This window comes from Monodelphis domestica, chromosome 2, assembly GCF_027887165.1.
Source record: "Monodelphis domestica isolate mMonDom1 chromosome 2, mMonDom1.pri, whole genome shotgun sequence".
NCBI lineage: Eukaryota > Metazoa > Chordata > Mammalia > Didelphimorphia > Didelphidae > Monodelphis > Monodelphis domestica.
In genome coordinates this window covers 286723398-286751282 of record NC_077228.1, presented here as the reverse complement: position 1 = coordinate 286751282, position 27885 = coordinate 286723398, and the positions used below count along the sequence as shown (strand labels likewise).

Genomic DNA, 27885 nt, shown 5'->3' with positions numbered 1-27885 from the left:
CATGGAAGGATGACAACCTGGAGAGCATGGCCTTGCTCCAGTTTGTGGAGTATCCTGAGGACAAAAGGCCACATCACCAGTCACTGTCTGACTCAGGTGGCCTGACCCCAAACAGCCCTGAAGCCCCGTGGCTTACATCCTGGGGTAGGCATACATCCCAGGTCAGAAAGTTGCCAAGCTCAGAATGGGTAAAGAAAATGACTCAACGATAACCCCGAGGCCACAGTCTCTCACTTCCACATAACAGCTGAGAGTTCAAGGCTGGGGAAGAAGCCTCAGAAGGATGTAACTCTCCGTCCCATGAGGAAGGGGCTCTGGGAATCTCCTTTAGTACCAGGATTTGAGGTCAAGATCCCCAAGAGGTCCGAGTGCCTTCAGACAGATAAACCTTTGTAGAGGACCACCACTAGGCAGGGGTGAGTTTGGAGGGACAAGCAGTACAGGTGACTCCATACTACCGATAAAATAGTTTATTTCTGATTTTAAAATAGACTTATCGTTGTGAAAACTTACCAAAGCTGAGAGTAACAGTCTAGAGCCAAAGGAAGGGAGGGGCACCTCTAGTCTTCCCTGGGTCTAAGGCCAGCCCAAGCAGGAGATTTCTCTCCACCCCATTTCCCCAAGGAGACAAAGTCCTAAGCCACCCTCCTTTCACCCTTGACCTCACAGATCTGCAACAATAGCCCCTAGCATGGAAAGGGTGTCAGGCAATAAGTAAAAGAAACTTGGGGGTCAAAAACAACCCCTTCCCCCAAAATAAACTCCCTTGAGGGAGAATCGGACTTCAGGGCAAATACTGACAGGACCTTCCCCCCACCCCCTAACCCTAACAAACACCCAGTGCAGCCCAGGGATGGTCAAGGTTTGGGGAAAGGGTCTCCTGTGCTCAGCTGGGATCAGTAAGGCCTAGCAGGCCCTATTTGGACAAGCATCAGGTGCCTCAATTGTAGAAAAAGTCAACCTCCAAATGGGTGAAGGGACTGATTCAATGCCAATTCCAAGGCAAAGGTCCCTGCTTTTTCAATGGTGTGAACTGGCTGGTCCAAGGAGCAGGGGGCTGGGGAACCTGAGTTTAGAGTGGGCAGGAGGCCTCAGTGTCCCCCATGCAGTTACAACCTGGGGGGGAGGGGGAGGGCAAGGGGGTAGCAGGGAGAAGGGGATGCCAGGCTCTAGTTTAGCAGGTTGCCCTGCTCCTGGGCCTGGGTTAGGCTGTCCTTTCGGTGTAAATGGTGCACACCCATCCGCTTGGGGCTTCTCTGGGGACGACTGGAGGTCAATCGAGCCCTGGTCTCCTCAGGAGGGGTGCCAGACCCTTCCTCTCCTTCAGGCAGCAAGCTCTGGCGCTCCTCTGCAGGGCTCACAGGCAGGTTCAACTCATCCTCATCTCTGGAGAGGAGTGGGCTGGGGAATGGCAACAGCCGACACCCCTCACCCAATGGGGATGAAGGGGCAGGGACAGGGTCCTCACTATCTGAGGGGCTGCCAGCAAAACTACAGGTATCTGGAAGCACATCATGCCCAAAGGCTGTGCGTTGGGTCAGAGGGGCAGGTGGAGGTACCCGATCCACAAATGCTCGCTGCCAGCTGGCTAATAGCAAATCTTCTTCAGAACTAGCAGAGCTGGCAATAGCGCTAGGTGCAGAGGGTGGACTGGCAGGTGGTCGAGGTGAGGCCTGGGTAGAGGCTGGGCTGCCAGGGCTGAGTCGGGCCCGATCTGACCCCTCCTCTACTAGGCTTAGAGAGATGGCCTGTCGGGTGGCATAGGTACAGTTGGGCAGAGGGCTATTCCTAGGAATACGCACCTTGTCCTCAGAGAATTCAATCACTTTTCGGCCAGGGTACAAAGGATGGGGGGGTGGCGGGGTAGGGTAAGGGCTCAGCTTCTCACAGGGTGGCAGGGGCAGCTCTTCCTCTGATGAGCCCTGAGTACTGCCTGAAGGGCAACACTCCCCATTGGCCTGGGAGGTGGGACTCATGGAAGCCATGGGACTGGCAGGGTTGCCCAGTTCCTCACTCATGTCCACATGCACAAAGACATCCTCAGCCACAGGGCGTCCAGCACTGCCAGACTGGGCAGAGTTGAGCAGGAGTGACTCTGGCTTCTCCAGGACTCGAGCGATGACTGAAGTGGGTACCACAGCTCCTGGAGCCAGGCTAGGGGCAGGACTAGGGCCAGGGGCATCCTGGGTACTATGCAGGTGCTTGCTAACCATGTCCTGAAGCTCATATGGCAGCTGGAAGGAGAGACATAGATAGGTGAGTGGCACAGCACAGGCTCTTGCAACATAAGCCTTCTTCCAGCCCTGGGTACCACCTCCAAATCAATTTCTGCCCCAGATGTGGGTATGCACTCCTAGATCTAGGAACAAGCATGGGGAAATTAGCAGTGACCCCTCCCTCCAGGATCTCCCCCAGCTTTAACTGGAACCTCAGGCTTTTAGCCTGAGGACAGTCCTAGGGTCATTGGTCCCTAGTTGGAAATACAGTGGCACACCATTCTTTGTGCCAGTCGCAAAGGCTTTGTCCCTGGCAAATAGCTCTCCACATGTTCCCTCCTCCCCTTACTTGGGGCCCAGAGTACAACCTTCTCCCTGACCCCAGCCCATGCCCCTGCTCAGAAAATGTTTATAGATCCCTTACTCCCACTCAATACCCCTAGAGAAGGACAGTGCCAGCAGAGGGCAGCAACCAGACAGAATCAACAGAATGTGATTCTGGGGAGAGGAAAGAAGAGGACAATGGAGGCAGTAGGGGTGAGAAGCAGGAAGTGAAATGGAAGGGGAATGAAAGTCAGGTTCAGAACACAGGGAAGGGTGGGCAACACTCACATCAGCAAATTTATGGTTTCGAAAATGGGACTTGTTGCACTTGAGAAGCTGGACAGCCAGGTTACAGTCCTGCCGGTAGCGTTCCTGGGAATACACACTGCACTAGGATCGGGGCCTGCCCTGTACCCAGCACAGGGGAAGGGGAACTTCGTGCCCTTGACCCCACCAAGCCAGAGCTTGGACCCACCCACCCTATCAGGCATGGGGAAAAGAGGCCTGTGTGCCCAGTGTTCCATAATAAGGCCAAGGAACCTACATTGAGCTCCTCTAGCTTGTTAATGGTGGTCTTTGCATCCAACAGCTTGTTAGTTAGCTCCACGATCTCCCAGTCCAGGGTCTTCCGGTCCATCTCAGCCTTCTTAATCTGCAGTAAGAGATGAAGGAGCCTCAGCCCAACATTCAGCCACCTCAGATCACTCCCTCCCCACCAGACAGACAGGGGATAGCCACAGGAGCTAGGACCACTAAGGTAGACTAGACAAGACAGACAGACGGATGGATGGACAGATAATGGGAAACCAGGGCCTTCCTGCTCTATAGGCTGGCTACATGAGGGAAGGGACTTGAATATCTACCAACTTCCACTTCAAGGAGTGGGCAAAGGTGTCTCTGGGCTGCCGTGCCTCTGGGCATAGGCTCCTGAGGGGTGGGGGTGGGATGGGGGAGAGAAGGGGCAAAGGGAACTAAGGGTGACTGACATCACCTGTTCAGAAGCAGAGACCTTCCAAACATAGGTTCTACTGAACCAGTGGAGCCTTCTAAAGAATGTATTGTGCCCAGAAACAGGGTGGGGAGAGATGGAGGGCTAGCCTGGTATTTCTGTAGCACTGGCAAGATTTACTCAGCCATCTCTGTTGAATGCAGCAAGGAGGACACTGTCAAACACTGGCATCAATTAGTACCCCCAAGTCACCTACAAGGCTTCCTGGCCCTCCATAGCTCCTGAGAGAAGAGGGCACCCTTTGGCCACTGCTCCAAGAACAGAACAAGGCCTGGAACAGGGATAAAGAGGAGGGCTAGAAGAGGGAACTAGTGATAGAGCAAAGGGGAGGGGAAATTAGCAAGGGGGGGAGGGGTCCCCAGGACAAGGCCAAGGTACAAGAGAGAGAAAAAACAAACTCAGACGCAACTGCAAAAATCCAGCTGTGGCTAAGAGAGGCCTGAGAGGAGAGTGCAGCAGCAGCAGTGGCGGCATGGGGGAGGGGAAGACGAGGAGAGAAGAGAAACAGCCGTGAGCATTAGGACAGTCCTGACTCAGACAACACACTGTGGCTCCCTCCCTTCTACCACCCCCTCCCCCAGCTCCCTACCTTCTTCCACCCCTGTTCCCGCGTCCCTGAGAGCACAGACACCATCCCACCCCAGGGCAGGGGGGCCTCATTGCCCCGCATGGCCAGTTACCAGTGTGTGCAACTTGTCTTCCAGCTCCTGGTTGCTCCTCTGGGATGCTGTATAGCTGTTCTGTAGTCTGCAAAGAGGAAGGGATTGAGGTGTGTTGTCAGCATACTAGGCCGACCCCAGCCCAACCTGGCCCTGGGCCCAGCTCCAACCCCATAGTCACTCTCACCGTCGGAACTTGTCTTTGAATTTATCTAGTTCTTCCCGGCTCTGACCCAGCTCTAGCTCCAGATAGTCCTGCCCAATCTCCAGCTCCCGCTCCAGAGCCTCCGTCCGGCTGGTGGCAGAGGCTAGGCGCCGCCGCAGCTCCTCATTCTCTTGCTGCAGGAGCCTGCATAGGGAGAGGCGAGAACAGAGGCTCAGAGGGTCTAAGGTCCAAGGCCCAGATGGCTGCTTCTCCTTGGGCCAGTGATGAGGCTGTTCATGAACAGAGCCCCAGGAACTGGAGGAGGAGGGGAAGGAGGTGACAAACTAGGAATGAGGAGAACAGAGGGGAGAGGGGGGCTCTGACCCTTTTGTCTCTGGCCACTGTCCAGACTGACTGGACCTCCAGGTGCAGTCTTTATCACCTACTTCAGAAAACAGCCTAGGTGTCCAAAGTACAAAGCTGAGGGAATGAGGCCTCCCTCCCTCTGCCCAGTGGGCTACTTCCCAGCCAGAGGTGGGGGGGGGGGGGGGGGGTGAACCAGGGTAAAGGGGCTGACAGGAAATAATTCATCAGAATGGTCAAATGCCTCAGGTGTCCAAGGTACTAGAGATACAGAAATGAAGGGGGGATGGAGGCCAGCACTTACTTCATCCTCTCCGAGTCTGTCAGGGTCTCCTGTGCACAAAAGAAAAGAAGCCCAAGGCTTGGCTCTGCCCTGGCCCTGCTTGGCCTGTCCCCTGCCCTGCCCTCCCCCTCCCTTTAGCACAGTCAGCCTGGTAGTCTCAGCCCTACATCCTGCCCCGGCTAGGAGGTGGCAGGGCACTCCTCCCCACCCCTACTTCTCATCCAACATCAGAGGCCAGCAGCTGGGCCCAGCCAAAGAACCTGAACAAATTTCCTCCACTCAGCTCTCCATGAAGATGTAGACATGAACACCCAGTGGGCTCTGCTCCAGCCCATGCCCTGTTGGAGGGGAAGGCACCATTGCTGACCTTGGAGCACATGTGAGATGATAAGAAAGTGGCCTGACCTACCCATGCATACACTCTAACATGAAAGAGTCCAGAGATGCCTCCTCGACCAAGCTTAGGTGGGAGTGCCTAGAGAGGGGAAGGGGCCAGGTGGAGGCAGAGGGAACTTCCCTCACTCAAGTCAAAAGAGAAGGAAGGACAGGGAGAAAGAGGCAAATTATGAGAAGGTTGGGCACAGCAGTAGGGAGGCTGCCAAGCTCTGGCTCAAAGGCATTTGAGGAAACAAGTACTGAGGCTCCATTGTGTTGGTTCATTCTGCTACCATGATCCTCTGCAAAAAGCACATTTTCATGTGCCGTGCTCAGAGCATCCCTCTTAGTAGGACCACCAGATTTTTAGCTTATGGTATGGTCTATAACTACTTGTTCTTGTGGCTACTATGTCTCTGGAATGGGTTTTTTTGTTACCTCCCTGTTCTAAGGCCATGATCATTTCTAAACACTGGGCACTTCTATGGGAGGATTGCATCTCCCGGAGGTTTAAGCTGGCTCCCATCTTCTCCTAAAAAAATGAGGCCAACTCGAAGCCCAGCCCTCCAAAGTGATTCCCATGGCCTTGCTTTCTCGGCCAAATCTTGGACTCCAGAAGCTCAGGAATCATGACATCTTTTCTCTCCTAGACAATCCAGGAGCCTGAAGCTTCGTACTAAGGCACCTTGGCCTTCCATCAGGCTGGCTGTGCAGGATCACCTTGTTGAGCCAACTCAAAAACCCTTAGGAGACTTTGAAATCCCCTCTCGTTGGCCCCCCTCCTGGGCAAACTACTGAAATACCAGCAAATACTATGGACACTTGTAGAGGACATCAGAGGTGCTGTCACCCACTCCAGACACAGCACGCTGTCTGACTGGAAAAGTCCAAAGCCTGCTCACTCCACTGTCTCCCTTGATTCCTACTACTTCCTTCTTAGATCAGAAGTGAAGGCAGTGGAAATGCTGGCTGAATGTCCAGGCTTCTGTGCCTGCCCACTGGAATTGGGTTACCTGACATTCAACCATGCTGACCTCCTGCTGAGCCCATGGAGCAGGCAGCTCAGGCCGTAGCTCTCGGTGCTGTGGCGGTGCTTTGCGGTATGGCTTCTTGGAGGGTGCTGCACTGGTCATCCTGAGAGATGGTCAGATGCCTTAGCCTTCTGAAGGGATCTGAGGAGGTGGGAGAAGATGGGATTGAGAAATGGTCAGCTACTACTTGAAGGAGACAGGAAGATAATAGGTCAGTGATGGCAAACCTTTTAGAGACAGAGTGCCCAAATCTCATCCTTATGCTACATGCGATCCACCCCCTTATCCAAGACAGGGGAGGGAGGAAGCACTCCCATTGGGCTGCTGGGCAGAGGGGTGGGTGATGTAAGAAATGTTCTCAAGTGGGCACCCTCCCAAGCTTGTGGACCATAACAGGTTATTCAGGTAAAAGGCCAGGGGTATGTGTGGGGGAACAACTCAAGATAGCATTCCTCTCCCTTCTTCCCCCTACCACCATCACCACCACCTATAGCTAACCTTAAAAGGATTCTGTAGGAAAAAAAAGTTTTTGGAAGAGAAGCCAATTGATGGTCTGGCTCCCAGAAATCAGATGAGTGGAGGAGAGATGAGAGTATGACAACCAAAGGGCAAGGCCAATGGATAAGAGTGTTGGGGTCAGGAAAACCTGAGTCCAAATATTGACTCAGGCACTTAGTTGCTGTGTGACTTACAGCTTCAGTTTCTTTCTGAAAAAATCCTTACTTCACAGTATGGTTGTGAGGCTCTAATAAGATAACATGTAAAATGCTTTGCAAACTCTTAAACACTATATAAATGCTAGCTAGTAGTTGTTATTATTAGACCTGGATCCCATCACAGCAAACACCTGACTAGAAGAAATAAATGGGATTGGGGCAGCAGATGACTCAGTAGATAGAGAGCCAGGTCTGGAAATGGGAGGTCATGGGTTCAAATCTGACCTCAGACATTTCCTAGTTGTGTGACCCCAGGTAAGTTACCTAACTCTAATTGCCTAGCCCTTACCACTCTTTTGCCTTGTATTCCAATACTTAGTAATGATTCTAAGATAAAAGGTAAGGATTAAAAAAAAAGTAAAAGAAATTAATGAGATACTGAAGTGGATAAGAGGGAATGTTGTGGTGTCTCTCCAGGATACTGGTATTATGAGGTAGTAGTTGCTAAGGCAGAAGTATCCACCCCTAAAAGCCCAAAGCCATAAAAATGGTATTTTGGACCAAATATTTGAGACATATGTGGATCCACAGCTGTGGATGCTTATTCTTTTTCTTCCTTCCTTTGTAAATAAAGGGAATAGTTTTAATGAAAAATACAACTCACCTATAGGGCTCAGTCTGAGGCCTCACCAAGGGGATTCACACGGGCATTCTGAGAGGGAGGACAAAAGAGTTAGAAATATACCCAGAATGCAGATTCTTCCATGGCTCCCTTTCACTCCAAAGAGAGAAAACAAAACTTAACTAATATACTATAGGGCTTCTGCCCCAACCACTTCTTCCTCTTAGGCTCAGAGAGAAACTGTAAGCCCAAGAGAACTCCAGTTTTTTTTTAAACCCTTACCTTCTGTCTTAGAATCAATATATCAATTCCGAGGCAGAAGCACAATAAAGGCTAGGCAATGAGTTAAGTGACTTACCAAAGTCACACAGCTAGGAAATGTCTGTGAGAGGAACCTAGGAACTCTCAACTCTAGACCTGCCTCTCAATCTACTGAACCACCTAATTGCCCCTAACTCCCAGAGATTTGACATCCAGTAAATCCACCACCTGGTTTTCATAGCTCTTGTAGTGCCACACTAAACCTCCCACCTAAAATTTCTTTTATCTAAAACTTTAACTTAGTCCAACTCTCCCCATAAAAAAAGAGTTCCTTTAGGTCTCAAAGGAGACATACCATCTGTATGTCGGCAGCTCCCTCCGTTCTGCTGTCCAGAAGTCAGCCTTTGGCTCTCCTCATCCTGGGGCCCCTCCAGCTCTTCTGACTGACAACTCCTGAAATCCAAGAAGAGAAAGAAAGGAGAAACCGGGTGTCAGCCACCTGTCTCTGTCCCTGGGCTAGGGAGAACCAGGGAAAAGACTGCCCTCTAAGAATGAATGGGAAAAGGTATATATTATCCCAACCCTTCTCCACAGAAATATCCCAGACAAGGAAACAGGGAGGCAATAGAATGGGACCCCAACTTGCCACATGCCCCTGGACTGGCTGCCCCCACTTTCTCAGGGCCCTCAAATACCAAGAAATCTCCAGTGAATAAGCCAAGAAGGGAGAAATCTAAATGGGACCCAAAGGATGGGTGGAGAGGACACTGGCAGACAGCCCACCAATGTTCCCAAAAGGCTTGTCTGTGGGCACAAACACTTCTTCAGTGCACATTGGAATTTGACTCACTTCAAAAAGGGAATGTTCAGGAAAGAATTATACACATTTCCCTTTCTCCCTCTTCCCCAATCCCCACATCCTATTCTGAAGACACAAGCGTACTATCACTTGCAGTGATCACAGCTACAGCATGGGGGCAGTCAACACCTGCCTGAAGTTGAGGGAGGCATTAACCTCAACTGGCCTCTTTGGTATAAAAAACAAACTCCCATCCCCAGTCATAGAGCTAGGGGCTGTGGGAGCAGAGCAGGAAAGAGCACGTGTTTCTGCTGTCAGGACATGCCCTGGCTGTGACTCGGCACTGTGCTCCTGTTGCATTCCTGCAGGGCCCAGGGCAAGAAGCGTGCCGGTGGAGGGGTGAAGGGAGGATGTAAGGAGAGGTCTGGTCTGGGCGGCTCAATCCACACCCTGGGGTAGGGTGGGGCCAAGGGGAACTGGGTCAGGGCCTAAGAGCACGAGCCAGAGCCACAACCTCTGAGCCCCTTTTGATGGCAGGGCTAGAAGCATGTCCCCACAGGGCACAGGCAGCATGCTGGCTGACTCGATCTGCAGGAATGCTGGGCAGGCCCACGAGGACATAGCACATTCCTAAAGAGTGGAGTGGGAGAGCAAACAAGCCACAACCTCACCACCCCCACCCCACTAGACTCCGCTAGAGAGGTATCCCTCAAGAAGAGGCCTAAGGGAAGGAATCTAGAAAGACCATTAGGCCACCAGATTTAAAAGGGTGACTCCACAGCAGAGTAGATGGTCAGGAAGCACAAGGGGGGCACAAGGCAATGGTCCCAACATTGTACTATACACAAACAAACAAACCCAGCCCAAAGCCCACCAGTGGCACAGGAAAGGAGAGAAGAGAAGAGGTAGTCAAGCCTCAGCAGTCACCTAAACCTGGGGGAAGAGGGAGAACATGCCCTGCCAGTCTATCTTCTCTGAAAAAAGATGCCAAATGCCTGCCTGTCTCCCTAGTCACTCCACCCCCTGCTGCCCAAGAATGACTTCCTCCCTACAGGTCCCTTCATGTACCCCTCACCCTCAGGTCTACAAATTCTCTCCTCCCTATGATACAAAGTGTTCTCCCCACCTCTCTTTCATGGCACCAGGTACTGGGTAGCAGAGGCAGGAAGGATGAGCTTGCTCTCTAGTCTCTGACTGTCTCTCTCAGGTGTCTGGTAACCCTACCTGTAAGCAGATCTGCCCCATTCCAAACTCTATAGTCCTTGGCTCTGGTTACATCCACATCCTGTGGCTCCGCTTGTCTCAGCTGCTAAAAATGCAAAGAGCCTTGAACAAACATTTCCCCCTTCCCGCCCTAAGTTAAGACCAGCTCAGGTTATCAGAGAGAATGAATAACGATGTCAGTGGAAAATTCATACTGAGAAGTTGGCATGGAAGCTACTTGTTCTCTTCAAAACACTTCTAAATGGCAGAAAGGGAATCTGGTGTACGGGCACCATGAGGGGAGGGAGGACCTATTCTCATAGGAGTAGGGAAGACAAGTCCCCCAGGCAGATTATCAAAAGGAAATCTATCTGGACAAAAAATGTAATTTATAGATAGGCTTGAAACTCTTTGATTCCCAGGAGGTGGAGTCATCCCTCCTCCATCCCTGTACCAATTCTCATCCCTGATTAATCCACATACACTACCAAAGCCTCTCTGGGTCATTTGGTTCCACATACTGACTCCTAACTTATAAGTAGTCCTAAATCATGTTCTGCTAAGAGGGATAGGGCAATAACTCTCCACACATCCAAGGAGCCCACTATCCTAGGCAGGAAAGAGAGAAGCCCTGAGGGGAACAGGCATAGGGAGTACAACTAGATGCAATAAAGAGCAAAAAAGACCTGATAAGGAGCAGCTAGGTGACTGAGTGGATAGAGAGGCAGGCTTGAAGATGGAATGTTCTGGGTTCATGAATTCAGACACTTACTGGCTACATACCACTGAGCAAGTCTTAAACAATGCCAATTGCCAGGCCCTTACTGTTCTTGGGCTTTGGAACCAATACTCAGCACTGATTCTAAGACAGAAGGTAAAGGTTTTTAAAAAGCCTGATAACTCAGCCTGAGACAGAAGACAGTAAAGGGAGAGGGGTCTGAAGTAGAACAGTGAAAGATGAGCAGGAGAGAAAATAGAAGACATTGCTCTAGGGCCTCCCCTATCCCTCCTCCAGTTAGTATTTTCTAAACACTCCTGAATAAGAGAAGTCTTTGAAGAACCAGATTCCAGCTTGAAGAGGCTCAGTCAAAGATAGACTTCATGTAGTTGGAAGGAATTTGAGGGCACACATTGGGGGCTGGAGGGGAGATGATGGATTCTACCAAGGCCCAGGATGGGTTCTGAGTGACTGTGGCTGAACCAAAGATGCATTAAGTTTCATGATTGGGATTCACATTAGGATGAGCCTGGGGAGTCTTAAGTACATACTGAAAGAATCCCCTGAACTAGCCCAACCTATCTTATTGGTGTAAGGAAAAGAGCTAAGTTTTACCATAGGCTGAACTATAAAAAGGTTGATAAAGAAAGTGATTTAAAGCATCAAGAGAAAGTTTGCTGCCTGGGTCAGTCCAGGGGAGTCTTACCGATAGCTGCACAGCTGGGTATCTCTACCATATGAAGTCTATCACAGTAGTACTTTCCTCTTCCAATTCTTGGGAAAAGGAGTATGCAAAACTCCTCCCTTCCCTGTCCACCCCCTTCCTCTACTCCTGAATAACATTCATTCTTCAACTCCTGGATATCAGCTAGGGCCAATAAAGGGAGGAGGGGAGAGGGATAAGACCCTACCTAATTGCCATGTTGCAATCTGCCAGCTGGGACAGGCCGCCTGTTCCCGCCTGCCTTGTATTAAATACCTTCTCCCTGATTACACCCCCATGGGGCACGATTATCAGCCTCCAAAGAACAAAGTCTACTTTCATCAGAAATAGGACCAGACATGCACTGCTAACCTACAGAACAGCTGGGCAGGGAGGTGAGCAGACAGAGAAATCTGCTAGTCTCCTCACTACTACCCCCTCCACCCACCCCCCACTAGGAAATAGGACACATCTGTTTGTCTAAGCCCACTGAGGAATGGGATAAGGAACAATGCAATCACTCCTGGATCTTCCCTGGTATTCCCTTATTCCTGACATAGAAAGGAAGCAACTGAGCAACAGAGTTACTTCCTAGACCCAACTATACTCTGCCACCATTTAGGCAGGTTCTTTTATGAACTTTCCCAATGCTCAGGAATCCACCAGAAAAAGGAAAAGCAACCTCTTTTGAAGGCCCAGGGCAAAAAGGTCTTTTGTGATCCATGTTTGAACTGAAGAAAAGATATAATTTTCTTTGTCAGGGTCCTAATTCTTCACATATCTAATGAGGGCTACTACACAGGGAAGCAAAATTCATACTGAAGTTAAGGAATTTTGTAAAAATCCCAGCCTCTGCTACCTGGTCTCTCCAGTGCACGTGCTTGAGTACATGAATACTCTCTCTGACTCTGTGTCTGTCTCTCCCTCTCTCTCCTCTTTAAATTTAAAACCATCCCTGACTCCAACAACTAAACTAGTTTTGGAAATCCATCTGGCCCTGGCTGAGCTTCCTAAGCCCTCTCAGAGGCAGTGTGACAGAAGAAAAAGCAATAGAATTGGAATATCCTGATTTCTGGGTTCTATTTCCTGTTCTGCCACAAACATCTTTATAACTTTAGGAAGAAACAGCATAATTTACCTAATTCAGTTCATTCAAATTCTGGGTTAGAAAAAAATTTGGGGCTAAGGCACAGAAAGCCCAAGGATTACCTTGTAAAGGAAACCAAAGGGGATCTGAGTATCTCTGAGACTCAGACATCTCAGGAACTTGCAGGCCAGATAAGGAGATAGTCTCCTAAGGAGAAGGTGACTGCATCCCATACAGGTATGACTGTTTCTACATTTCCCATAAAAATAAGGATTCTGCTTCTAGAAAAATTCTAAGAAAGCCAAAGCTGCTGGTCCCTCCTACTCCCTTCAACACTATGGGACAAAGCAATCAAAGGAGGCTTCACCACAGAAGGGACACCTTTTCCAGTCCAATGACTTTCACATCTATCCCCATGTAACCCTGCCAATCTTCTAGTTTTTGGACTAAGACACAGAGGGCCATAATCACACCCCATACAGCGGGCTTTCTGGTCCCTACCAAAGTTCTTTCAGAGTTTCTCCCTGCTACCCTTCCCCCCTCCATACCCCTACCCAGGTCAAATGTGCAGCTGTTCCTGAGATGCATGAGCAAAGCCTCCAGCGATCCTGGGCGCGTGGCAGGCAGGCAGCCAATAGTGTGGAGGTGGGGCCTGGGAGGAGCATCAGCTTTGTGTTATAAACCCTAGCTACATGTCAATCACTTCCCAGGGCAGCCCCTCAAGGGATCAGTGAAGAAACTGGTTTGTCCCAACTGACACTGGCCTTACCATCCAATTCAGCCTGTTGCCCAGACTACTGGTTTTGTCCCAGGCCTGGCTTTAAGGAGACCAGAGTGACAGGTCCTCAGAATTCCCAAGAAGATGAGAATGTCTGGATCCAGAGTAAAGCTGAACTGCTTAGAACAAGTGCTGGTTTCTTATAAGTAGCCACCTGAACAAACACCCCTAAGCATTGCCTATCTTATCTTCTGTTCTAAACAAACACCAAAAGGAACAAAGGGAGCCCCCATTCTATTCACCAAATTATAACACACCTGGCAACATACCCATTCCTTCTGTTTACCATTCAGCCCTGTATGCCAACCTCAATCACCCACTATGAATGAACACAGTGAAGGCTGAATCCACTAGCCAAAAGGACCCTGTGCCAACATATCCTAAACAGAATTAGTCTTACCCAAAGTGGGGAGGGTGATAGTTTTTGACCAGAGTCCCTCTGGCTTTCTTGAACAGAACCAAAAAAAAGATCATCACTTCCTCTTCCTGCCTTCTTCATCCCAACCCCAGTATTACAAAAAAAATATATATATATACACAGGGGCAGCTAGATGGCTCAGTAGAGAAAGCCAGGCCTAAAGAAGGGAGATCCTGAGTTTAAATCTAGCCTCAGACAACAAATCCTAGCTGTGTAATCCTAGGCAAGTCAATTAACCACAAGGTCAAGGTTGTTGTTGGGGTTGTTTTTTAAACAAAATATACATATACAACCTTTCACTGACAGAGACTATACTTTCTGTCTTCTATCCTCTAAATAAAAGCCAATTTCTCCCTAGATGGGTTTAGCAATGCCTATTAGGTCCCAAACATGTATCTCTAATGATCAGTATCAGGACCTTCTGTTAGAATGAAGTGAGAGGGAGTTGTAGGAAGGAAGGCCACCAAGAGGGCAAGAAAGCTGTTTTTAAAATTGTTTTATTAGAACACAAGGCAACATTGAACATTTATCTGGACACCACCTTCTTCCCAGTTACCCTAAGTTGGTAAAAGTAAAGCTTTGAGTGAATTGCCCCATCCAACCTAAGTTTTCACTCACCCATCTGCAAGCCAGGCTAGGGAGGATAGAGAAGTCAAAAGCCAGGTCCTCTCTCTTGTTTCTGGCTAAGTCTTCCTTTGTTGCTGCTATCTCAACTTGGGTTAAAGTCCACCCCAACCTCCAGACGTGGAGAAAGGTCGAACTCCACTACCACTCACCTCAAAGAATAGTGAGAGCAAAAGTCATGATTTAAAATAGATACCTGAATCTGGATACCAGTTTCAAAGGATTTAGGGCCAGAAGTAATCTTGGAAAAGTACCATTAGAGGTGGATAGGTGGCTCAGTGGATTGAGAGCCAGGCCCAAAGATGGGAGGTCCTGGGTTCAAATCTGACCCCAGATACTTCCTAGCCATGTGACCCTGGGCAAGTCACTTAACCCCCATTGCCTAGCCCTTACCACTCTTCTGCCTTAGAACCAATATACTGTATTGATTCTAAGATAGTAGGTAAGGGTTTAAAAAAAAAAAGGAAAAGTACCATTCCCTCATTTTCCAAAAGAGAACCACAGAACCTAAGTGACTGACCCCAAACCAGAAAGCTATGGCAAATAACAGTGCCAAGATTCAAATCACAGGTCTTCTTACTTAAAAAATCCTGTCCTCGGGGATGTGGCAAAGTAGGGACATTAATTCATTGCTGGTGGAGTTGTGAACTGATCCAACCATTCTGGAGGGCAATTTGGAACTATGCCCAAAGGGCGACAAAAGAATATCTACCCTTTGACCCAGCCATAGCACTGCTGGGTCTGTACCCCAAAGAGATAATGGACACAAAGACTTGTACAAAAATATTCATAGCTGCGCTCTTTGTGGTGGCCAAAAACTGGAAAACGAGGGGATGCCCATCAATTGGGGAATGGCTGAGCAAATTGTGGTATATGTTGGTGATGGAATACTATTGTGCTCAAAGGAATAATAAAGTGGAGGAATTCCATGGAGACTGGAACAACCTCCAGGAAGTGATGCAGAGCGAGAGGAGCAGAACCAGGAGAACATTGTACACAGAGACTAATACACTGTGGTATAATCGAACGTAATGGACGTCTCCATTAATGGCGGTGTAATGTCCCTGAACAATTTGCAGGGATACAGGAGAAAAAAACACTATTCATAAGCAAAGGATAAACTATGGGAGTGGAAACACCGAGGAAAAGCAACTGCCTGAATACAGCAGTTGAGGGGACATGACAGAGGAGAGACTCTAAATGAACACTCTAATGCAAATATTATCAACAAAGCAATGGGTTCAAATCAAGAAAACATGTAATGCCCAGTGGATTTACGCGTCAGCTATGGGGGTTGGGGGGGAGGAAAAGAAAATGATCTGTCTTTAACGAATAATGCTTGGAAATGATCAAATAAAATATATTTTTAAAAAAATCCTGTCCTCTTTCCCTAGTGTCATTTTGTTTTAGGAACTAATAATTATCTTTCAGTTTCAGGAGCTAATGACTTACCTGGAATTCCTCAAAGCCTGACCTAAATTCTTCCCCAACTTCTCCCTGATTCCAAACATTTCTCTTGATGAAGCCTGAAACAGCTCTTCTCCAGAAGAGAGAACTAATGAAAGCACTAACCCATCATTCTTTCCAATGAAGTTCAAGGCAAACAGGAGCCCTAGGATAGCATCTAAACTAGAGGAAAATCTTCTTTCTAACTTCCCAGTCTATCTCCTAGGTATAAACATTAAAAGTTATTGTAGCCTTAGGGGAATTTTCAGATCCTATAAATGGTAATGAAAGCTATAGAGCAGCTCAAGACACCAACTCATACCCCTTGGGTGGGGAGGGAGACCTAAAGCACCCAAGACAATGGAATTTTGAGGAGGGGGGGTGTTAGTGCCAAGTTAGAGGATATAGACCTCCAAATGTCACATCTTCATATGTCACACCTCTATTCCAAACCCTTGAAAAGGGGTTCCCTCTCAAAGCCAAGCAGAAGAGACTGTCAAGAAATACAGAGCATAGCAGCTGCAATTAAGAGAGAAAAAAATTGTATGAGTCCATCAGACAGCAGGAAGCAACCAGGTTCTAGTAAGGACTATGGGAAGGAGAATGGCTAACAAGGAATCAGCAGCACATTATATGGCTAGGTTCAGACTCACGGGGTTAGTGTCTTCTCCCAAACCAGCCAGTTCTTGTTGTTAGCAGCAGACTCATGGCAGACACCCTCCAGGCTCTCCATATAAACAGACAGCTTGGTTTACGAGCAGCCCAACTCTGGAGCTGCAAAAAGAGAGAAGGGATGCCAAGCTACAAGATACCATAGCTATCTCCTCCCCACTGCCTGTGGAGGTATGTGCCACAGATGCTCCCAAAAGAGAAGATTCAGACAGAGGACCCCCTTCATCAGGTGTGAAGAACTAAAGAAAATCAACTCCTGAGAGGAGCATGGCATTCATCTGGCCCTCACCCTCCATCAACCAACTATGCCTGGGGCACAAAGCTCTTTCTTTAATCAGAAAAGAAAAACAAAATTAAAAAGGACAATAATCCTTGGGCACACACAGGAGGGATCAAGGGAGGGAAGAGGGTATTCCTGGCAGAGAAGTAGACTGCTTTCCCTATTCCCTGCTCCACAAATACTGTTGGCAGACTGTGCCATAAAGTTATAGCAAAACCAATCAAAAACATTGAGTGTTAGGATCTTGGAGCAAAGCTACCTATGGCCTGGCATTGTTACTCTATATTTAAGCTATGCCACCTCAGTCTACCTTATCTCTTCCCACATGGGAAACAAGAAGAGAATGAAGAAAACAGACTCAGAATTGAGAAGATGACCACATAAATTGCATCAGAAAATGGAACACAATGGGATAGTGTCTGACCACACTCGTACATGCCAGGCAGTGATGGGTTAGTGTCCTGCCAGCCTCAGGGGCTCTGAAAGGACCTCATGGATATAGAAGCCTTTTCTCAGCAGAGAGCCTGTGATCAGTGGAATCCTTTCCATCCCTCCCAGTAACAAAGATCCAGTAAAATGGACTCCACATTCCCCCGCACAGGAGGCTATTCCACTCATCTGAGATCATCTATATATGAAAGCATTTTGCCTATATCTTTTCAAGTGGGTGGTAATAAGCTCAGGCAGTAGGCCATGTGAAGCAGCAGAGGGAATAAAACTCCTCCTCTCCCTCCCTATACTCCCTTCCTGCCCTGAAAAGGTCTATAGTGGAAGGGAATTTTTCAGGTGCTAATTTAGGGTATCTCAGAGCAGAAGGCACCTGAAAGGCAGTGCACTAATTACTGAAAGCCACTGAAATAAAAAGGGGGTGGGGGTGGGGGGAGTAGCACCCTGTTCCCTATGCTGTAGCCCTGTTGACTACAAATGACATTTCACTCTAGACCTGATCTTGGCAACCTCTGTAGCCCAGGGATGGGAGGACGGATGCCTAACTAGAGGCTCAGACTCTTCTAGACCTGGTATTATAACTCTTTTCTACAGAAGTGTTATATCTACTACTGCCAATCAGAGAATAAATGAGAAATCCTCATAAATCCCTTCCTATTTGCAGAGCTCTCCACCTCTCAGATCAGACTTTTCTGTCCTTTGGTGTCTGTATATAGTCCAGGATTAGAGGAGGCTTGACAAATAGAAGATGGGAAAGGTCTCTGGAATCCATCCTTACTCTCAGAAGATGGACTGGACAATGATACCTTGTCTAGAAATCCTCATTCACTGGAAAACTCTTCCAGATTTGATTCCATTCTGGGGGATGGGGAGAACTGAACAACAGTTCAGCAGGAACAGAAAACACAAAGAAGCTGGTTAATATAAAGATCCTGTTTTGAAGGTTTAGGCTCCAACCTAGCTTCCTCAGCCTTATTTTATCTAAAGAGCAGAAAAGACCTGATAACTTGACCCAAGACAGAAGACTATTCTTCTTCCCTATAGAAATCCATGTAGACTCCAAGAAAGCTACTCAGGAATCAGTAAGCTGCCCAGGAATTGGTGTTACCTTGACTGAATCATGAAGGAAAGGAAGTGAAGGAATCACAAGTAAGGTAGAATTATTGAGTTCAACCTACCAGATGGACCAAAGGCTAGGTCTCCAATTTAGGAATAATATAAATCTGATTTAAATTCAATAAACATTAAACATCTAAAACATGGAAGTTACATACAAAATTAAAAACACAGGAATTCAACTGCATTTGTTTGGACTTTTTCAATGTTTCAGTCTTTTATGCTTCACCCCTTATCCCCCATCCACGCCCCCAAAATTTGTCATACAGGATAGCTCTCTGGGAGGGGACAGGATACATGGAATACTATGGTGATATAAGAAACAGAAAATATCTATAAAAGTTTTTTTTTTTAATCAGAGCAAAGGAGGAATATCAAAATACTTTGAGAAGTGAGAAATAACTTATATGCAGGGGGTTACGGAAGATTTCATGAAAAAAGGATGCACCTGAGCTGCTTCTGGGAAAAATAAGAATTTTGGTAGAAATTACAAAGGAGTATGTAATAGTAATAGAAGATAATGATATAAATACACATAGGACAGAAAATGTAGCACAAGCCTGGGAAATTATTAGTTGGAAATGAGTGTATATACTATGTATGACTTTTAATGCCAATATAAACAATTTGCATTTTATCCTAAGAGCAATGGGGAAGTCACTGAGGGGGAATGAAGTGGCCGTATTTGTTCATTATAACAATTATTTATGTAGCTGTGTGAAGGGTGGATTGGAGAAAAGAAAGACTCAGGACAGGGAGACCAGTTAGTAGGCTATTAATACAATAGTGAGAAAATTGTGGAAAAAGAACTAGTTTAGAATTAAAAGACCCAAATTCAAATCCACCTCTCTGGGCCTCAGTTTCTTCATCTATTAAAAAAAGGCAAGGTAGACTGGCATCTCAAGTTCCCCTACTCTAATTCCAAATCTAACAGGAGTGTGAGCCAAAATGGAAAAAAGAGAACCAAGGTGAGCAATAGCATGGAGGCAGAATCACTAGGACTTTGTAGCTGCCTGGACAAAGAGGGACAGTAAGAGCTGAATGAGACTTTAAACTATGTTCAGTGGGAGGTGGGTTGTACCATCTACGGAAATGGGGAATTGAGAAGAATTGAGTTTCAGAAGGAGGGTTTCTAGAGAAGGATGAGTTCAGTTTGGGTCATGCCCTTCTAGCAAGACATCAGGAGGAGATGTCCAAAAGGCAATGAGAGGCTGAAATCTGGAAAAGACTGGAGGATTTGGGAGTCACCAGCATAGACATAACAAAAACAAAACCACTGGAGTAGATAAGATTGATTGCCAAGCAAGGGACATGAATAGGCAATTTTCAGTTAAAGAAATCAAAACTATTAATAAGCACACAAAAAAGTATTCTAAATCTCTTATAATCAATGAGATGCAAATCAAAACAACTCTGAGGTATCATACACCTCACACCTAGCAAATTGGCTAACATGACAGCTATGGAAAGTAATGAATGCTAGAGGGGATGTGGCAAAGTTGGGACATTAATACACTGCTGGTAAAGTTGTGAATTGATCCAACCATTCTGGAGGGCAATCTGGAACTATGCCCAAAGGGCGATAAAAGACTGTCTGCCCTTTGATCTAGCCATAGCACTGCTGGGTTTGTACCCCAAAGAGATAATAAGTAAAAAGACTTGTACAAGAATATTCATAGCTGTGCTCTTTGTGGTGGCAAAAAATTGGAAAATGAGGGGATACCCTTCAATTGGGGAATGGCTGAACAAAATGTGGTATATGTTGGTGATGGAATACTATTGTGCTCAAAGGAATAATAAAGTGAAGGAATTACATGGGAACTGGAACGACCTCCTGGAATTGATGCAGAGTGAGAGGAGCAGAACCAAGAGAACATTGTACACAGAGACTGATATACTGTGGTACAATCGAACATAATGGACTTCTCCATTAGTGGCAATGCAGAGATCCAGAACAACCCAGAGGGATCTATAAGAGGAGGGATCTATAAGAAAGAACACTATCCACATTCAGAGGAAGAACTGTGGTAGTAGAGGGCGGCTGGGTGGCTCAGTGGATTGAGAGCCAGGCCTAGAAATCCTAGCTGTGGGACCCTGGCTAAGTCACTTAAACCCTATTGCCTAGCCTTTACCACTCTTCTGCCTTGGAGCCAATACACAGTACTGACTCCAAGTACTGACTCCAAGATGGAAGGTAAGGGTTTAAAAAAAAAAAGAACTGTGGGAGTAGAAAACACCAAAGAAAAACAACTGCTTGATTACATGGGTTGAGGGGATATGGCTGGGGATACAGACTCTAAATGAACATCCTAGTACAAACAGGTTCTGATCAAGGACACATGTAATACCTAGTAGAATTGCTTGTCAGCTACGGGAAGGGTGGAGGAGAGGAGGGAGGGAAAGAATATGATTCTTGTAACCAAGGAATAATGTTCTAAATTGACTAAATAAAATTAAAAAAAAAAAAGATTGATTGACAAGGAGGAGAGAAGACAGGGCCTTTCACATGTAAGTGAAAGAAACTGAGAAGTCAGAAAAGGAGACCAGGCCCCTAAAAGATAAAGGAGATTTCTCAATCCAGCTCAGAATGATTGCTTTACCACAAAATCTGCTTGATAGTTCAAATTTTCACAACTACTCCAATATCAACCCCTTATAAGATATTTTAACAAAGAAGAAAACCACCAGTGGTTTAAGCTTCACCCCTTCTCATTCCCCTACTTGCCTTGTAAATCAAGCATTACTAGAAAATGAAAAAGTCAAAAGGGAAGAACACTAGCAGCTACGGAAAATCCACTAACCACATAATTCAGCCCTGGACAAGAAGTATTAGCATTACTATTATTAATGCTACTCCCTTGAATTTATAATTTATATAGCCCTATTCCTCTAAAGAATCGGCATCAGGGCAGCTGGTTCACTCAGTGGATTGAGAGCCAGGCCTAGAGACAGGAACTCCTGGGTTTAAATCTGGCCTTAGATACTGCCTAGTCATGTGACCCTGGGCAAGTCACTTGACCCCCATTGCCTAGCCCTTACCACTCTTCTGCCTTAAAAGTCAATACACAGTATTGATTCTAAGACAAAAGGTAAGGGTTTAAAAAAAAAAATCAGCATGCTTTCCTGGACATCCTCTCCTCCATTTCCAAAGGGACAGGGAGGATATGAGCCTGGTTCTGGTCACATCATAAAGGTGCAGCAAAGCCAGAAGTCGCATCATTTGACAGTTTTCTATTATCCACACAATGCCACCTAATTCCACCCTTAACTATTCTGTTCATAATGATTATATAAATGTAGTTCATAATGTTCATAATGATTATATAAATGTAGTTACACAATAAAAAGGTGCAGTATTTCTGGGAATAAACTGCCATAACATGAACATATTAGCATTAAATCACAGGCTGGAAAGAGGTGTCCAGGGCTACCAAACACCTACAATGAGGAAACCCATCTATTTATGTCACTGTAGACTAACTTAAACCCCTTCACTGGCATATTAAGTTTCTCAAAAACCTGAAACAGTTGCTAAGCATGGTAGTTTATTTAACACTACCTCTAGGCACTCTCTCTTAGTGTTTTCCAACCTTTTTCAGTTCAGAGTACATCTATGAACATATCTAAATAGAGAGGAAGGAAAAGGGTGGGTGTATCCCTACAATTCACCACCCAATCATCTACAAAGTATAGTTGTAATAGTTGTCTAATCATACCTCTAACTACGGAGGCACACACAGACAAACACTATTGCATCCCTGCCCTCCGACTACCTCTTTCTACCCTCATTAACATCACATCCCCCAAGAGAAAAATCAAGGAAAGCCAGAGACTGAAGACCACATACCAACTCCATCATATTACACTAGCTGAGGAATGGTATTCTACAGGCTAATAAGTCCACAAAAGACATGGGGTGTTTTCATGTTATTTTGCAGGTCATAAACACTGTGAGGGAAAAGTAGATCTGAGGAAAAGATAAGGAACCAGGGCCAGGATCCTTATGAGCTATGCCAGGCAATCTATAATCAGAATTTTTTAAAAAATCCAAGCCATCAGTTCATTCATTTTTTATACTTTTATTATATTAGGTTTTCTTCCCCCCTAGTTTCACAGAAAATGTACCTCTTCTTTTTCTAATTAGGGTATTTTATATTTTTTTTAAATAAGTTTTCATCTAATTTCCTCTACATTATTAACTGATGCCACAATTTCTGATAAATTTCCATATTTCTTCAATTGTTGTAAGTCATTTATTGAATATAATTTTTATTATATTGAAATCAGTAAAGAATATGTTTAGTATTTTTGTTTGTATTTTTTGGGTGAGGTTTTTACACCCCACTACATGGTTAGTTTTTACAAAGCTGCCATAACACCTGAAAATATGTAAATTTTTTTCTATTTCCATTCAGTAAACATCAGAGATCTATAATCTCCATTTTTCTGAAGTTCCATTCAGACCTTGAACTTGTTTTTCTTTTATTTAAATTCTGTCTAGGCCTGAAAGAAATACATTAAGGTCCTCCACTATTATAATTTTACTATTTATTTTCTTCTCATTCAATTAACTTTACCTTTAAGTAAATGCTAGGTTATTTGGTACATGTATATTAAATACTGCTATTGATACGCTATCTATATAGTGCCTTTTTGTGTAATATAATTTCACTCCATTTCTTTTCATCTTTCCCATGTTTACAGTAATCTCTTGAGATAGTGATCTTTACTGCTGCTTTTTTTACTTTAGCTAATGTTTAACAGACTTTTGCTCCAGCCCCTCATTTTAACTCCAAGTAAATATGTGTTTCAAGTGTGTTCCTTGTAAACAACATGTAGTTGAATTCTGCTTTCTAAAACATTCTGCTATTCTCTTTCATTGTGCGTTCATTCATTCACATTCTTCTCCATCCTTGTTTCTCTCTCCAAGACCTGAAAAAATTTTCAATTTGGGATTTGTCCCCACCTAGACCAGCCTCAGCTAAAAACCACCACTCAGAAGAAATGGTTTCTTTCCATGATTTTCCCTTATAGATCATCATCTCTCCTACTCTTTTCCCAATTCCCTAAAAGGCTGAATCTCCCATTTTTTCATAGTTTACTGGGGGTAAAGCATAAACTCTTGTCTCAAAAATTCTACTGGCAACTGGTCAAAATCGTAAGAACATCTAACTTTCATAAAATGAAGCTATTTCTTTAACAGGGTTTTTCAAAATGATGTGTCTAGGAAGTCACTTAACCCCCATTGCTTAGCCCTTAATACTCTTCTGCCTTGGGACCAATACTTAGTATCAGTTCTAAAAATAGAAGATACAGATTTTAAAAAGGGGTTAGGGAGAATCTCTACTATAATTCACCATAGAACAAAAGATGGGTGGGATAGAGAGTAAAGTTAGATGTAGTGAGTTTATTTATACCTTAAAAAAAAGGAATCCTGTCAACAATTATTCTGAAATTTAATCATGTGCTAAAAACATATCCTGAGCTCAAAAAGTTTTAGGACCTATATGGAAATGTAAGGTTATAGTCCACAGAAACTACATGCCACAGCATGCAATGCTCCTATAGCACAAATCGAGATAAAATACAGCATGCTGGGATGTGCAATTACTATATATTTGTGGGGGAAGTGGGGGACAGATATTAGAGAAGTCTAACTCCATAAAACTTGGAATTCATTGCACAATCACAACTCTTCCACAGCTCCTATATAAAGCATTTATCACATCCCATCCCATCAAGGAAAAAGCATTAGAATATTAGAAAAGGAGGCATGTACTGGGCCCCAAATTTAGGGATCTGTGGACAACCAGAATGCATGTCTAACCTTGCTCACACACAGTCATTTATATGTGCAAAAAAAAGGGCCCAGAGGGTATGGTAAAGATGGAACATGACTCAGAAGGAGGGAAAGAGTGAGTCTAAAATACAGGGCAAAGGAAAGCCAGTCAACCAGTACTTGCCACACCTCTGGACCTGTGGCTTCAAACATACCTCTTTCCTATCAGGATGGGGGAAGGGGAAGGGTGGGGTGGAGGGAGGGCAGGAGGAAAAAGAATCTGACAAAGATCCACAGCAGAATATAAGAACAAATCAACCTTTGGTTAATTCTGTTTGAGGTTCAAATACCCTAAACTTTTATTGTTCAATAACCAACACAACCCAAGAACTTATATCTATTTAACAAGCCTCATTAGGCTATCATTTCATTTTTCAATTTTTTTAAAGGGGGTAAGGTCTGGGGGACTGAGAGGTAGTATGAAATTCCTTGTTTTTAAATCCACAATTTGCTACTCAGTTGTAGCACTAAAATGAGACAATTTAAAGATGAAAGACACCAAAGAAACTTTCATATAGGAATGTATATGAAGATAAAATCTGGAGGCAGCTGGGTAGTGGATTGAGTGCCAGGCCTGGGTTTAAATCTGGTCTCAGACACTTACTAGCAATGTGACCCTGGGCAAGTCACTTAACCCTATTTGCCTAGTCCTTGATGCAATTCTGTCTTAGAACTGATACTAAAATAGAAAGCAAGAGTTTAAAATATAATAAAATCTGTTTCTCAATGGCTGACAAACAGGACAGCAGAAGGCTCTGAAAAAAGTTACCTCAGAACAACTATTGACTTGAATGATGAAAAGAGCTGAAGAGGAAGAGAATTCCTTATTTCTTGGCTTCTTCAAAGGACTGGGGCTTGTATAGCTCTTTAAAACAACAGATGCTAGGAAGAGTCAGTTAAGTGATTCAAGCTGGAGAGATGATCCTTACTTTTCTACCTCAAAAAGTCCCAAATGAAGGCTCAGTTCCACAACCTCATGCCTTCAGCTATTAATGGAAAGACCCTTTCAGCATCTTGATGTTGAAGTGAAGCTATCTTTACTAGACACCTGCTGATCCACGTTTGCCAAAGGCCAGACCTAAACTCTGCCTTCAGTCAGTCCCAAAATTAGGCTACCAAGGTTCCCCAACCAAAGAAAAAGCTGAGCTATAAAATGAGTTAACATCAAGAATTATATACATAACATAGGCTTCTCACTCGGGTTAAGAAGAAAATAAACATTATTATAGAGGACCTACTATATAACAGGCAATGTGCTAACACTTTTATGAATGTTATTTCATTTGCTCCTCACAACAAACCTGAGATAAGTGTTATTATTATCCCCATTTTACAGTTAAGAAAAATGAAGGAAATAGAAATTAAATGACTTGCCCAAGATCACACAGTCAGTGACAAATTTGAACTCTAGTCTTCTTGACTATAGGCCCAGAACTTTATCCACTGTGCCACCAGCTGCTTCTAGGGGCTATGCTAGCTATAATTTCCAAGATGGTTATTACAGAACAAGAAAAATGCTCCCAACACTTTAGGCTTTTCAAGATCCTTAGAATTCAAAATGTTGCCATATTATCTATGTGAGTCTAGTCTTGTCCTAAGTCACTCCTGGCCTGTTAAAACCTCAAATTTATTCTGAGGCAGACCCTGGCTCACCTGAGGAAAAGGTTTGTTAGACAGTTCCCAAAACTAGGACCAAATCATACTGAATTCTACTGGAACTTACTTTTACCTATCTTTTTCCTATAAGTCAGCTATCCTTTAACTCAAGTTTAAGTCAATGTAACTAGAAAAAAATGGGTTAGAAAATGGGGACTAAATCAGATGAAAACAAAATTACCAGTACAGGGAGGTCTGGATAAGGAGAAACTCCCCTTTTACAGAGCACTGCATATATTCCTCTGCCAAACAAGAAACCTAACCACTATGCTTCCAAGTTCTAAACCAAATCTAGCAATCACTAACTCTCAGTATTCCGTAATTCTTTCAGTAACTAGAGAGGTGGATAAGGAGCCAGGAAGAAACTACATAACTGAATGAAGAATTAATTCCTAAGTCTAATTTAAAAGAATTTAATTTCTCTTTCTTTTGTACTTTCAAATCTTAATTGCTTTTATCTGTTCCAAACCCTACTCCCCACTAGAGTAAAGAAAAAATCCTAAGAACAAAAAGGATAAGAGACTAGATAATCAAGAAACCTAGATTACCAGTTCACTAGCACCTGAAGGGTTAAGTTATAGGAAATACCCCTGTATCTGGGGAGAGGACAATCATGATCTTTTTTCTTACTTCACCTTACCTCAACCTCCTATTGTTATCTTATATAATTTCCCACGGTCTGATTCCCATTAACCTTCACTTTAAGCCAGGCTACCAACTCTCTCAGGAGAAACAGTTTTTTTATGTGTATAACACATAACTGTTGCACATAACACTATGAGAAATACTTTCAGGGCAACCACTCCAAGTAACTAAGAGGTGATTTCTATGAAGAAAGTATGGTGAAAGGAAAAGGCAATGGACCTATAAATTCAGGAAAGACTTGGTTTGAAATCTCCCCTCCAGCAATTACTTAGGGTGGCCACAGCCAAGTTACTTAACCTCCAACACTCCATTCCTCATTTGTAAAATAGAAATAAGATCATTTGGCTCCTGATAATGATCAAAAGGGATGGAGTTATTATGTAAGGCACTTTGTAAACCTTGAAAATGTTCTAGAAATGTTCACTCTTTCTCATTCTAACCATAGTTTATATGAGACAGAATCCTTTGTCCAACTCTCACACACCAAGCAGGCAACTCGACCCAAACCACAGCATTTTCACTTTACTAACAAAAAGATGATACTCTTCCAGAAGTAAATAAGTATCAACGAAATTTCCCAACTTTCCTGCTCCCTTAGGGTGAGGGCCAGTTCTCAATGGCATACTATGCTCGATGCCAGGAACCACCTTACCCGCTCTGGGGTTGAGTATGGGGCAATGCACCACCCTCTCTTCTTCCTAGATGGCCTCGATCCCTCAGTCCAGTCCCCCAAGCCCTTGGGACCTCCAAATGTGATTGAGGCAGACGCTGCTATTGCCAGTGATGGGAATTCCAAGAAGATTCATCTAGGCCTGGAAGAAGGTTTCACGTGCATTATTATTTTAGTCCGCTTCTCAACGGAGAAGCTCTCTAGGTCCCAACCTTCCTCTCCACCTTTCCCACCCCGCAGCTTCACCCCACAACCCCTCCAAGTAAAAAGACTTATCACCCTCTAGCCTCCTACGGCCTAGGGGGTGTGTGTGTGGGGGGGGGGGGTGTCCAGCCTCAGGTATGCTCCAGGGTTGCAATGATCCCGTCCAGTCGGGTTCCATAAAATCACTTTCCTCACACAACCAAAGAACACTTGCTAGTCCACCCCAGCCTCCGGCCGTAGGATGAGAGAGGAGCCCCCCCGCCCCTCCCCCACTACCCTTCCCCCACTGATCTCCAACCCCACATTAACCCCACTAGCACCCCACTCCTCTCTCCAGCTCGTTCCCCACCCCTGCCAGCCTCTCTCAGGTTCTGACGCCAGCTTCTCCGGCCCCCGCCCCCTCCCGGACTCCTTCGGCCCCCACAACAAACTTTTCACCGCCGCCCGCTCCCTTCAGGACGCCATCTTGCCGCGGGGCAGGCCGGGTAGTCCTTCGCGAGGGGCTCCGCAGCAGCCGGAATCCCCACGCAGAGCAACGCTACACGTCATCGTCGGGGGCGGAGTCTGATGTAGGAAGGGGTGGAGCAAAAGGAGTGGGTGGAGATGTGGGTTAGTAGGTGGTAGGTGGAGGCTTTG

General features: G+C 45.4%; 1 protein-coding gene across 21 annotated transcripts; it reads right to left on the bottom strand.

Moving 5' to 3' along the window:
* Nucleotides 1-455: 455 nt before the first annotated feature.
* On the bottom strand, nt 456-27804 carry TJAP1 (tight junction associated protein 1). 21 transcript variants are annotated; one of them, XM_056818289.1, is made up of 15 exons: nt 27681-27750; nt 27028-27187; nt 16374-16494; nt 16161-16239; nt 14269-14426; nt 8300-8397; nt 7726-7773; nt 6409-6546; nt 5021-5049; nt 4396-4557; nt 4230-4296; nt 3959-3988; nt 3085-3192; nt 2829-2912; nt 456-2234 (listed from the first exon to the last, which is right to left on the bottom strand). In XM_056818289.1, exons 8-15 carry the CDS (start codon nt 6505-6507, stop codon nt 1170-1172), a joined length of 1644 nt encoding a protein of 547 aa, XP_056674267.1. In that variant the 5' UTR covers nt 6508-6546; nt 7726-7773; nt 8300-8397; nt 14269-14426; nt 16161-16239; nt 16374-16494; nt 27028-27187; nt 27681-27750; the 3' UTR covers nt 456-1169. The 21 variants fall into 21 exon arrangements, with proteins under 21 accessions (XP_056674267.1, XP_007484029.2, XP_056674266.1 ...); XM_007483967.3 differs by lacking the exon at nt 16161-16239 and having other exon boundaries at nt 6388-6546; nt 27681-27760; XM_056818288.1 differs by lacking the exon at nt 16161-16239.
* Nucleotides 27805-27885: the final 81 nt, after the last annotated feature.